We start from the raw sequence: 14,174 nt of genomic DNA on the forward strand, positions 1-14,174 counted from the left end.
TTTGCTCCTGCTGTATCCCCAGTGCCTAGAAAATGCCTGGTGGGCCCACAAATATGTACTGAGTGATTCATACAAAGCGCTTAGCAGAGTCTGTAATTCAATGACAGTTGTAGTTGAAAATACTGAAGACAGTCACAACCACAGAAAGCCAAAATCCAGTATTCCAGGAAACCCTCTGTGGACTCACAGTTGTTCTGATAATTATATCACCAAGAAACTTTAGCAATTAATAAGTGTTCTTACGAACCACCATCCTGAAAATGTCTTATCTTTTCAGTGGAGAAAAAAACTTCCATATTTTTTATTACATCTATACTGGTTTAGCTGAAAAGAAGAAATTAGCCCATTATAAATTGCCAGAAGACAAGCCTCCCAGGTAACCCAGCAGCTTGAACTTTTATAAATAATACTTCTACCTTTCACTAAATTTTAGATTCTCACCTATCCTTTGGGATTCCGCCCTCCACCCCCAGATACCTGCAGAATGACCACATCAGAACAATACAAGACATGATGAATAATAGTTTCTATAAATCCCAATATGAAGTAATTGAGCAGTGTTTCAAAGTCATCGGTTTTACAATGGAGGTGAGTATGGAAGACATTTAAACCTTTAAGCGTTTTTTTTGTCATCACTCATGGTAAGAGTTAGCATTTATAGAGTGGTCCACATGCCAGACATTGTGCTCAGTGCGTTATATGGATAATTTTTTAAATTACTGAAATGACCTTATGAAATAACGATTGTCATTTTTATCTCATACTTGAGGAAACTGTGGCCTTGAGATATAATTGAACTTAGTTTTGTTCTTAATCTTTTATTTTATATACATTTACCTCTCCCGCATATATATAAAATTTTATGTAAATACATAAATGTGATCACATCACACTGTTTTTAGTGCAGTGTTTTCTTCTTACAGCTTTGCTGCTAAGTCGCTTCAGTTGTGTCCGACTCTGTGCGACCCCATAGACGGCAGCCCACCAGGCTCCCCCGTCCCTGGGATTCTCCAGGCAAGAACACTGGAGTGGGTTGCCATTTCCTTCTCCAATGCATGAAAGTGAAAAGTGAAAGTAAAGTCGCTCAGTCGTGCCTGACTCTTAGCGACCCCATGGACTGCAGCTTACCAGGCTCCTTTGTCCATGGGATTTTCCAGGCAAGAGTACTGGAGTGGGGTGCCATTGCCTTCTCCGTCTTACAGCTTTACAAAGATGTTATTCACATGTCTTACAAGTCAGCCATTTAAAACTGTACATTTTAATGACTCAATACAGCCACAGAGGTGTGCATCCTTCTCTATAATCACTTTGAGAATATTTTCATGTTCTAAATTTTTACCCCAAGGAGACCTGCTCGTGCCTGGCAGTTCCTCCTCGTTCCCACCCACCTCTGCTTCTGTCACCCTCGATCTGCTTATTCTGCACATTTCACACGACTCGAGTGATGCGTTATGTCACCCTTTGTGATCAGCTTCTCTCGTTGACATGATGTCCGCAAGGCCCATCCGTGTTGTAGCGTGTGTCAGTATTTCACTGCCTTTCACTGAGGTGTGCCGTTGCATTGTGTTTATACGCCTCCTGTGATTTATCCATTCGTGACGTGATGGGCGTTTGGGTCAGTGCCATTTTTCGGCTATGGTGAATCATGCTGCTGTGATCATCCATGTCCAAGTTTTTATGTGACATGAGCTTTTGCTTCTCTTTGGTGTATACCAAGGAACGGAAGAGCCAGGTTACAGAGCAACACTATTTTTAACCTTTTGAGGAACTTACCAGAATGTAAGCAGCTGCACTATTTTTCAATTCAGTAGGTAGATTTGGACTTTTCTGCATCCTCCCCAGCACTTACTATTATCTGGTCCTAGCCACTCTCGTGGGTGTGATATGGTATGCCATTGTGGGCTTGATTTACATTTCCCTAAAGGCTTATGATGCTGAGGTTCTATTTCATGCACTTGTTGGTCATTTGTCTTTTATATATCTTCTTTAAAGAGGCATCTGTTCACATTCTTTGCTGATTTTTTAATTAAGTTCTTTTTATCATTGAGTTGTAAGAAGTATTTATATTGTAGATACAAGTGTCTTACATGATTTGCAAAAATTTTCTCTTTTGTTGTCTTTTATTTTCTTGATGGCACCTTTTGAAGCACATTATTTGTATTATTGATTTTATTTTAAAATGTTTTTTATTAATGTATGAATTTGGTTTCTTATTTTCTTTTTTTAATGAGAATGCTTAGTTTCTCTATTCACTTTCCTTATTTAATAATGAAAGCATTTAAGGCTATGAATTTATCCTTGAGTAATAAAGATTTCTTACTGTGTCCTAGACTGTATGTTTAAAATTTTTATAACAAAGTATCTTATTTAATAAGGACTCCCTGAAGGCTTTTAGAGAAGCTTTCAGACTCTGCCCTTAGCAGCTTACTGTTTGTGCTGATTCAGCTCTGTGATAAGAAGAATACTTCACTATGAATGCGAATCAGGCTTTTAGATGAACTCTTGTAAGAAAGTAGTGTGCAATTTGTTGGATTTTAATTTCATTTTCATAAATGACACCCCTACAACTTGAAACTGTTCATGTGTCTGCTTAGGAAGTTTACTGAAATGTCTTGGGTTATGAAATCTCTACTAAGAGCCTGAGCTAAAAATAATACCTAATTCTTTTCCAAAAATTTGGAAAGTTTTATCAGCAGGATATAAAATGTAGAGATGCTGATGGAAGTGAAACGTGATGAGAATCATTCAAATTATGTGCAGTGATATTATTGAATCTAATTTTGTAGCATGTTTGTCAAGAACTGCTGACTCCCTTCTAAAATAGAAGGCTGTCAACAGTAGGCTTTCATCCATTTGATACATTTGCTCACCCCCAAATAATTATTTCAGAGCCGTACCTGGGGATTTCCCTGGCCACCCAGTAGTTAAGACCTCACCTTCTAATGCAAAGGGTGTGGGTTCCATCCCTCACTGGGAATCTAAGCTCTTACATGCCTTGAGGCCAAAGAACCAAAAGATAAAACAGAAACAATATTGTAACAAATTAAATAAAGACTTTTAAAATGGCCCACATCAAAAAACTCTAAACAAACGAAAAAAACCCCTGCTGTACCTGTTCTTTGCATAGGGCAAAGTTTGCTGCTAAGTGTGTTTTCTCAAATGCAGAGTCTCTCCTGTTGGCAGCTCTGATGACAGATAGTTTCCCAGTCTTGACTTCTTTTGGAAAGTCTTTGACTCCACCTTGAGTATCCTAGCTGTAGGCCTGAGGAGAAGTATTTTTAAGAACCTTGACCTTAGGGAATAGAGTGTGATCTCTGCCAACTTGATGAGGTTGGAGAAGGACACATGAATGGCTTTTCTTTTCCTAATTTGAAATTAGGGCCTTCTCTTCAGAAGAGGTTTAGGTAAACCAAGATAATCCTTCTGCATCAGGAAATGTTTCATCTTTTAGAGTTAATTTTTCTGGTGTGGCCTTTCTCCATAACCAAGAGGAATTCAGATGTGATGTGGGGGGTGGGGAGGACTCCCTACCAGGCTGCTTTCACAGCCCCAGAATTTAGAGTCCCCCTTGAGTTCTGAAATACTTTGCTTCTGTGTTTCTAGGTGAATGAGCCTGTTGTGGGAAGGAGTGGGTGAGAGCTGTAGGAGCCTTAGGGGACCTGGAAGGCTGTTTTCAGGATCAGCCAAGGAGAAATGGCTCCTCTGGGGATCAGAGAAGAATCGTTACCATGACTTTCCCAAAGAGTTTTCAGTTTTTGCCAGAAGATTAAGAGCTAAATGGACAAGAGGAAAACATACTGTAGACTCATTGACAAGCTCGAGTTGAATGCATCCTTAGGTAAATACTTTACTTACCTTGGCTGAAGTTGATAACTTTTTGGTTTGGAAGTAGAGGCTCCAGCTCAGCCATATTTATTTTGGATAATTCATTCTTTCCAAAGATTCATGGACCTTGCCTGGAACTTTGACTGTCCACTCTATAAACTGCAGCGCAAATCAGGAAACAGTGGTTCTGTGGTCTATAGGCAGAAAGGATATGATTGGAGACTTTCTCTCTGTTGATGCATTCAATAGCTTTTAGGCTTTGAAATGGAAAAAAGAATTCATTTTTAAGATTTCTGAGGGTGTTTAGGGAAGCTTGCTGACTTTGCTCTTAGCTGTAACGTGTTAAAATGAAGAACTTTCTACGGGTGCAACAGATGCATGGTAAAGGACCAGTGCATAAGTCTCATTCTTCTACTGTACCCTTATGAAAGAAAGTAAAAGAAGGAGGAAGGGTGGAGGAGGAGAATAAGCAGAAGGAGCAGCCAAGGTTAACATAGCGATTAGATTGATATATAAGGACAGGACAGTTTGCTTGATCGATCACAGCCTTTGCTGGAGATTTGGGACAAAAATGAGGACAGAATGGAGTTGAACCATTGAGAGAGTACTGAGATGATAGAACTCACTGTGGATATCTCATGTGAAGAATGGTGTGGTTTGTGCCCTTTTGTAGCCATGAGGTCTGGGTAGTGGACATCATGTGACACTAAAAACTGTGCTGTCAACCTCACCTGACTACCTTTTGGGAACCATACTAATCTGGCCTGAACATTTGGAGTTAGGGATGATCCTGATGAACACGTTTCCTAATAAAATAGACATTTTTATTACTAGTGAAATTAGTGTGTTTATAGGTAGTTCAGGTCTGGGAGAGAAAGTCCCCGACTGGGAAGGCATGAGTTTCAGCCATTTTCCAAGTGACATATGGCTGCCACCCAGAGATTTCAGACAAGCCCCGAGAGACATTCCAGGTGATTCCACATGCCCACCCTGTTCCAGGCTTAGTCCACTTCTTTGTGACCCCATGGACTGTAGCCTGTCAGGCTCCTCTATCCATGGGATTCTTCAGGCAAGAATACTGAAGTGGGTTACCATTTCTTCCTTCAAGAGATCTGATTCTTCACTCAGGGATCGAACCTGCATCTCTTGTGTTTCCTGAATTGGCAGTCAGGTTCTTTACCACTAGCTCCACCTGGGATGCCCCTTCCCTCTCCCTAACCTCCCCAGAACTGTGCCATTACCCACAGCTTGTAGGTATGGAGACAAGTCAATTTAAGCACTAGGGGGTATCCTGGCTCTTAAAACAGAAGAGGATGCAGTGAATAAAGAAAAAAAAGCAGTGTCTACTCTTGTCTCCAATCGTTGGTCATATTATGAATGTAGCAAGTGGTCGATGCCCCTTGGAACTGTGGTCTGGCTCTGTTGGTTGCCTGGTTAGGGGGAAACAGAAGAGGTTAACTGGATCTCAGCGCATCCTCCAGACTGGAAGCACATTGTCCACCCAGCAAGCAGCTTCTGCCGCCAACCCAGAACTGGGCTTCTTTATAGCTCCCTTTCCTGCTTTGCATCATCAGAGGAACTTATCTTTTTACCAGTTCCTTCCCCCAGAGGTTGCTATCTTAGAAGCAGGGTATCAGTTTTAATTGGTTTGTTGGTTTGTTTACTTCCAAGTCCGAGTCGTTAGAGGAAATGGTTCAGTTCTATTTGCCTCAACTGCTTCCCGTTGCCTGGCAAAGCAACATTTAGTCACAATACAAGGAAACGAGTCTGGCAGTCAGAGTCTAGTGACAAATGTAATTCATTTATGTAAAACTGCAGGTTTCAGCTTAAACATAGTCAGTGTTTATTGAATATCCAAACACACAGCTTAGGAGGAAAGAAAATATAACATCTGTTTCTGGAGCTGAAGCACAATTACTGCTAAATATTTTTGAAGATTTTTAGTCCAGTTCAAGGTGACCCTCCTAGAAGGTACTGGTCTCCCACCTAGAAGCAGAGGCTCCAAGAGTTAACAAGACAGACTGTCCTGGATGGGACAGAGTGGAATTAAATTGAGTGGGTGTTCACTTCCTTTTTATCCCACTCCTGATTTTTTTTATGTCATCTCTCTGGCTTCTTTGGATGCGTCCTTTGTCCATAGTTGCTTCAACTTCATCTTGAAAAGAGGCAACTTGCAAGATAAAGTTAAATGGCTTGATTTTCATATCCTGTAAGCACAGCTTGCTGCCTTTCACAATTTTGGTGACTCTCCAATAGAGAGAATGTTTCTCTCTCTCTCTCCCTGTTTCTTTCTCTGTCCTTGTCTTTCTCTGATTGGTGTTGACAGCACCCATGGTGTGTGTGTCCCTTTAAATATCCCTGGGATTTAGTTTTCTTGTACATTTGTGATTCAGCACACGCCATGCAAATTGACAGGCAAGTCAAAATAAAATATTCTCTAAAAATAGCACAAATTAGAGAACTCTAAAACTTTTAAAAACACATGATTCCCTAAGCCGTTTTCTTGCCATAGCTTTAAAATAAATGATTAGTAGTTTTATGAGTCAACTCATTTAGAGGCAATTTTTATCATGTCATGACAGGAATTTTATTTGTCTCCCTTTGCACAGAGTCATATGTCTTTTGTCGAAGATGAGAATGTCTTTTTTCCCCCAGCTTTAAGTTTCCTTATATTTTCTATGACAGTCTAAATTCACAATATAGTACATTTTCTTTGGATTGTCAGTTGTGGCTTCCACTGTGACCAAATAATATTTGTGAAGTAAGTTTTAAAATATTTTAAAGCATCACACAAAGTGGTGAATTTCTATGAAACATTTTATTTTAAAAAATTGGTTTTAGTCAGAATGGGAGGGGCATAAAAGTCCCTTTTAGTTAGTCATTTCATAATAATTTGAAAACAGTAATTTGGTACCTAGTTGTCCTCATTCAACATTGTAAAAAGTTACAGTTCTTGAAGATCGCATTTCAGCCAGCACTGATGATTTGAGTAGAATGAGAGGACCAGGGAGGCCAGTTGGCTTCTCTTAGTTCGGCATCGTCGCCCGTGGGATGACCTTGTTATGCTGGAGCCTGGATTCTTTCCTGGTCCGTCTGCAGCCACAGTCACTGCTTTGCTGTTCTCAAGGTGAGAGAGCTGCTAACCTTTCCATGCTGTATTTCAGCAACTTGGAAGTATATACAGTATACTGGCTGCAATCTTGAACGTTGGAAACATTGAATTTTCTTCTGTGGCAACTGAACACCAGATTGACAAGAGCCACATTTCGAATCATGCAGCTCTGGAGAACTGTGAGTTTTATTATCTTCCATTCAAAACTGAACTCCTAAAAAACATCTGATGACATGGTGAGAGTGTCACATCGGGGCAGTTGTACAAGTTTATGGAACCCTAAAAAAGAATAGTCAAATTCAATTTGCATCAAGTGAAGTTTCCAGGGTCCACTGTTTAAAACAGATATTTGTGTCTATAAATTAGCTAATTACTATAGGAAACATTTCTAAAGACTAGGCTTTCGTGACTATTTTAGGAGCTATTTGCATTTCAGTGTAAAAGTACAGAAAACATAATTAAGATTTAGCAAACTGATCTGAAAAAGAGTTGAAGTTGTTATTGTGTAAATTTGTCATCTCTGTCATTTATAAGTAATGAAGATCTGAATATTTATTTTTGTACTGAATGGAGTTTTATACGTATTCATCTTGGGTTGGTTCATTTTGGAGTCATTTTCTATGCAAGTAAAGTACATCATGGTATTTGCTTCAAATCAACTTATATTGACTGAGTTTAATGAATTATTTCAGTAATTTAAAGTTTCTCACGATACCATCCTGTGGCAAACTTTTTTTAGAATATACCCTATTTTTATTTTTAATATTGGCTTATGCCCCACAATTCCAGATCTGTTAAAGTTTCATTTGTAACCTGGGAAATATGATATAAAATTTAATTTATAGTAAGTCCCCTACATATGAGCAAGTTCCGTTCCAAGAGTGCATTTGTAAGTGCATTCTCTTCATAAGTCCATCAGAGTTAGCTTAGGCACTTAATTAACACAGTTAGCTATATAGTTCTGTACTGTAATAGATTTGTAAAACTTTTTACACAAATAGTACATCAGTTCAGTTCAGTTCAGTCGTTCAGTCGTGTCCGACTCTTTGCGACCCCATGAACTGCAGCACGCCAGGCCTCCCTGTCCATCACCAACTCCCGGAGTTCACCCAAACTCATGTCCATCGAGTCCGTGATGCCATCCAGCCATCTCATCCTCTGTCCTCCCCTTCTCCTCCTGCCCCCAATCCCTCCCAGCATCAGAGTCTTTTCCAATGAGTCAACTCTTCACATGAGGTGGCCAAAGTACTGGAGTTTCAGCTTTCGCATCAGTCCTTCCAAAGAACACCCAGGACTGATCTCCTTTAGAATGGACTGGTTGGATCTCCTTGCAGTCCAAGGGACTCTCAAGAGTCTTCTCCAACACCACAGTTCGAAAGCATCAATTCTTCGGTGCTCAGCCTTCTTCACAGTCCAACTCTCACATCCATACATGACCACTGGAAAAACCAGATGGACCTTTGTTGACAAAGTAATGTCTCTGCTTTTGAATATGCTATCTAGGTTGGTCATAACTTTCCTTCCAAAGAGTAAGCGTCTTTTAATTTCATGGCTGCAATCACCATACAGTACATTAAAGCAAGCAAAAAGTAAAACATTTTAAATCTTACAGTGTGGTATCTTGAAAAATACAGCAGTACAGTACAGGAGGCATGCATGGGTTGGCATTAAGGGAACAGGCAAGTAGAGTTACTGACTGGAGGAGGGAGACGAGGTGGGAGGCGGTAGAGAAAAAGGATCATCAGCAATAGGAGACGGAGGGCAAGCTGCAATTTCACTCATGCCTGACGTTGACGGCACAGGTTCTGGTTCCTTGCTGGAATCAGATGCAAGCTCCCATCTTTGAAAGCTTGTAACTTGAAGGTTCATATGTAGGGGACTTACTGTATATATATTTTTCTGATTTATACTCACTTATGAACAGAATGAGATGTTTTAAGGTGATTTCAGAGAGCCAAATGCCAAACCATCCTGGTCTGAACCTATCCACAGATCTCTATCACCTTCATCCTACTGAGTATCTGGAACCAGCTGAGTAACACAGCAGATGTGTCTGAGGTTGGCATGTAACCTGTTTGTCTTTTCCTATATAAAGAAAACTTAATTGGCTCATACAATATTAGGTTATCAGAAGTGGAAGGAGTAGCCAGAAAATACCATGATAAAATTCAAACCTCACAGTCTGATCATATTTAGATGACTTATCAGCACCAACAGAATGAGCTGCAATAAAGCTATGATGTAGATATAAGTACATGAATTACCACCAAACTGAACAATGATTTTAATGATTGACAACCTATTTTTGTATAGCAGGAGATAGTCATATGGGTCACAAAATGTTAATATTGATATAGTTGAAATTAATTAAACCACTTTCTGAAACAACCACTCATGGGAAACAGAAATTTTGCTAATTTACATGAAAATGATTTATAGTTAAAGATACAAGGAATTATCTGCAAATGAAGGCTGTGGCTCTGGATGGTTTTACAGGTGCATGGTTTCAATCAGGCACCAGTTTTGTCCTTTCCTGTAACTCTCTCACAAATATGGCCTCTTCTTTTTATCTCCATCATCATTATTCTCATCCAAGACATAGCGCCTCTCACCTGAACTGAATGACCTCCCAGTGGTTCATTCCACCGTAATTCTTGAACTTTTCCAGGCTGTCCTTCACAGTTCATTTAGGAATCACTTACCACATGTATCCATGGGATCTCAGTCTCCCTCTCGCTCCTTGCCCCTCTCCTTTTCCACACCCTGCCTCTATCTTCCCACTTGTACTTGATTAGCCTCTCATTTCCTCTGGATGATGACCATCAAGATGAGAACTTTGCCTTCCAAGGTGTTCTACTTAGCAGTATATCCCCAGGTAAAATGCCTGGCATGCAGTAGATGCTCAGTAGATAAACATGTCAAATGAATGAATAATGGGGGAATAGAAATAGACGTACCAGTCAAAACAGGAGACATTAATCAGAAACAGAGCTAAGTAGAATTACCAGAAAAGGCATTACAAATCATGAGGGAATCAGTGTTTTAGGGACAGGCAACTGGCTGACCATATGAAGGACAAGGGGTTTGAATCCTTCTCATACACCACATACAAAGGGAATTCCAAATGTGTATCAATATAAATGCAAATAAGTAAATATATAAGTGTACAGGACAAAATGCATTTATATACTCCTGAGATGAGAAAAGACTTAAAGGACTTCATGTGAGAAGATCACATATAAGTTTTAAGTAGATATTTGACTACATAAAAATTAAAAGTTTTACCCTAAAAGCAGGAAAATAAATTGCAATGCAGATGAAAAATGAGGAAAAGTACTTGCAATGTATATATCAAAGCATTTTCTCTTTAAACTTATAAATTGGTTAGGAAGAGATGAATATATCAATGAAAAAAGAGGCAGTGTACAAAATAAGAACAAGTCACTAATAAAAATATGAAAAGAAGAAAGTATTCAGCTTTTCTAGGAACCAAACACAAATTGAAAGAAGAAAACATTATTTTTAAAAATAATAATCCCTGAAGTCTGTGATCTTGTATTGAAATTATTTATCTTTCATTTAACTGATGGGAGTATAGTTGGTTTAGAGTTTTTGAAGAGCAATAGTGTATCTCAACACTATATATATGTTGATACATATATATACTCTGAACAAACTGCTAAATTTAGGCAATTTATGCTAAGAAAATAATACAAGACAGGAATACAGATTCGTGCCCCAAATATTTATCCTCACATTCTTTACAATTGTGACCATATGGAAGCAACCTAAGCATCCAACAATTTAAAAATGGATACATTAAGATATATGTCAGAATATTATGCATCAAAATAAAATGATACTAACAAATACTATTCAACAAAATTGGACATGCTTAAGATATTAAAATAAAATGTCTGTGCAGAATAGTAGCAATAAACATAGCCCAAAGGAAAGAAACACAGAATGTTTTCTTTGAAGGTAGGGATTTCTGCATTGAGCCAGTATTACTTATACAATGTGAAAAAAATATTTTGTTTAAATAAGGCTCAACAATTTTAGCCACGTAGTCAAGAAATATCTTTTCCCAAGTGCTAAAAGTAAATTTAAAATATTCAAAATATTTTAAAAGGAGAACAACTGATTGGAGAAATTAGCCTGTCATGTAATAGTTTGGTTAAGTGTGTTTATTATATTAAAAATGAGTTTTGTTCACTGAACTTAAGTATTATTCATTTAAAAGTTCTCTGATATTTAATTATCAGTAAGTATTAAATATTCAGGCAGCACGTTTTAACAAACTTTAGTGATTCACATATATAACTGATAAGTAGTATGATAAAAATGTTAAGATATTTTATTCTCCTTTGTTTCTATATTGTAAATGTTATTTAAAAGACATTTGTTTGCATATATCCCTTAAGTCTAGGTAACCTGACAATTAATTTCTGTATTTTCAAAGTGTGTCTGTATAATCACAATCAAATGATACAGAAGTTTTCATTGTCTTTAAATTGTTTAACATAAACTAGTGAAATTATGTTTGACATAACCTAAACAACCACTGGCTTGTGCAGTTGGGTGCTCTGTCAGTCAGTTTGGTTTGGGTCTTGCTATGTTATACAACAGCCTGCAGCCAACCAGTCAAGGTAAGTGGAGAAAGATAATCAAGAAGAGACATAGAATTCTTATGGAATAGGAGCTTCTTTTTATATTATAAAACACTCATATGCTTATTTCATGTCATTTAAAGAAGGTGAATTAAGACATTTTCATTCTCTGTGGACTGACTTCATTGTCATAAAGTCTTCTAACAACACCTCTGTTTATTTATTTGTTTATTTTTAGCTGCTGCTTTGCTTTGCATTCAAGTAGATGAGCTGCAAGAAGCTCTCACCTCCCACTGTGTGGTCACTAGAGGAGAAACCATCATACGACCCAACACTGTAGAGAAGGCTACTGACGTCAGAGACGCAATGGCTAAAACTTTATATGGACGCTTATTTAGTTGGATAGTCAACCGCATTAATAGCTTACTGAAGCATGAGGCATCACCCAGGTAAAAAGCTTCATTGAACATGCTCCCCAAATGTCAAGTGATGTAAATCTGCTTTCTAATTTACTGATTTTTCTATGAGTTCCTTTGAAGATATTTCTAACTAGTATCATTTGATTTTTAAAGTTATATTTCTAGTAGATCTGCTTTGTTTCCTAATGATACCACTTCACTGCCCCATGTGGCTGTAAAACTCTTAGAACTGCTGGAACAAAAACTGTAGCAATGCGAATAAACATAATAGAAAGTGATTTTTTTAGTGTGACTTCCCACTATCATTTTACATGTTCTTTTAATTAGAAGGTGTACTGTGAAGCGTATATACCATTTTATACTTGCAGAGAATGTCTGTTCAGCAGTTCTTTGTGTTGAGGGGTTGAATTAAATCTTCAAGGCAAAAGAAAGCTTTCTTTTCTTTTTTATTTATTATATTATCTTATTTATTTATTTTTTGGCTGCACTGCATGGCATGTGGGAGCTTTGTTGCCCAACCAGAGATTGAACCTGAGTGCCCCCTGCACTGGAAGTGCAGAGTCTTAACCAGTAGATTACCAGGAAAGTCCTGGAAAACTTCTATTCATACTTTAACCTAACAAGGGTACATATGACCTCCAATGAGATTTGGTTCAGAAATGCTCTAGATAAACTCATAAGTGGCAAGGTACAAGCAGTAGTATTATGTGACCATAACCGATGTAAAATATAAGGTAAGTCTATGGCCTGTCTATACACCAGGGATTATGCAGAGATATATCTTCACACTTACATCCACAGCTTTATTCTGTAAATCATACAATCTTTAGAAATTGGTATGTGAAGAACAAGATGGATTTCTACCTTAAGGTCATCTCATTCGCACGTGCTTACTATGCATAAAAGACCATTTTATACATATTTCAGGCCTGCAATTCATTGTTATTTTTCCATTACAATACACACTACGCCATATCATTCAAACTGTTCAAGGGACTTAAGAACGTGGAGGAATAACATTCTTGACTATCTGTCCCTCAAAATCAATGAGCAGAGACAACCTTTGTGAAGGAGCGGGGCAAAGAACGCATCCGGAATAGTGAATTGTAAAATAGTGTTTAATTGTATTTTAAAGTATTACATTATAAAATAAATTAATATGTATTTATAACTTTCTCCAGGTTACTGTGTGTTCTGTATTAAAAATGACAAGTGAATAATTCAAAAACAAATAACTGTTCTTTAAGTAAAATATTTTTAGCGGGACATTTTAATTGTTCTAAAATGAGAGACAAAATGCTCTTTCACAGAGTTTTTGCTTTTCTGGTATGGCTTTTATGGAACATAGTCATGCTGTATTCTGAGTGCTTGGTAGGTTTTCCCTGTGATTCATGACTCACTCGGGGCTGTGATTTTTTTGTTTATAAACCTATAGGGCAAAAAGGTTATTTTGTTTAAGTATTCAAGATAGTATGGAAATAGTTTCTGAAGTACAGGGAAAATATTGTACTGTCTACATCTTAAAATGAATGCTACCTACTTTATGTTCTATGGAGGGAAACTTTTTCAATTAAGAAAAATTTCACTCTGTGTTCTAATAATATATAGTTTCTTAGCTAAATCACAAAAGTGACTCAGAGATACCCTGCTTTCAATTACCTCCTAAGAAAGTAAATAAAAGCTCAAAATAATACCTCTTTAATTTTCCAGTGGCAATGGTGATGAACTAAGCATTGGCATTCTGGATATATTTGGCTTTGAAAATTTCAAAAAAAATTCCTTTGAGCAGCTGTGCATTAACATTGCAAATGAACAAATTCAGTTTTATTTCAACCAACACATATTCGCCTGGGAACAGGTGAGTTGAGATGCTTTGTTACATATAGTTTAGTCACTCAGTCAAGTCCGACTCTTTGCGACCCCATGAACTGTAGCCCACCAGGCTCCTCCGTCCACGGGATTTTCCAGGCAAGAGTACTGGAGTCGGGTGCCATTTACTTCTCCAGAGAATCTTCCCTCTCGACCCAGGGATCAAACCCAGGCCTCCCACATTGTAGGCAGATGCTTGAGCCACCAGGGAAGTTATATATAGTATACACACATGCAGTGTGTGTTCTGTGGAGAATTGTACTATGAAGTGGGATCTAAATCATAGATTTAATGCCTGAAACATTTAGTAAAGACTACAAAAAGATTTCCTTTGCTCCA

At 37.9% G+C, this 14,174-nt stretch overlaps 1 protein-coding gene across 1 annotated transcript in view; it reads left to right on the plus strand.

The window, feature by feature from the left end:
• Positions 1-14,174, plus strand: part of MYO3A (myosin IIIA) — a 159,219-nt gene that overhangs the window by 85,334 nt on the left and 59,711 nt on the right. Inside the window, exons 14-18 of the mRNA XM_018057111.1 lie at positions 278-376; positions 474-588; positions 6,990-7,116; positions 11,786-11,996; positions 13,677-13,824. Coding sequence (XP_017912600.1) covers positions 278-376; positions 474-588; positions 6,990-7,116; positions 11,786-11,996; positions 13,677-13,824 — 700 coding nt within the window. The remainder of the gene's footprint in view (positions 1-277; positions 377-473; positions 589-6,989; positions 7,117-11,785; positions 11,997-13,676; positions 13,825-14,174) is intronic.

This window comes from Capra hircus, chromosome 13 (genome assembly GCF_001704415.2).
Source record: "Capra hircus breed San Clemente chromosome 13, ASM170441v1, whole genome shotgun sequence".
NCBI lineage: Eukaryota > Metazoa > Chordata > Mammalia > Artiodactyla > Bovidae > Capra > Capra hircus.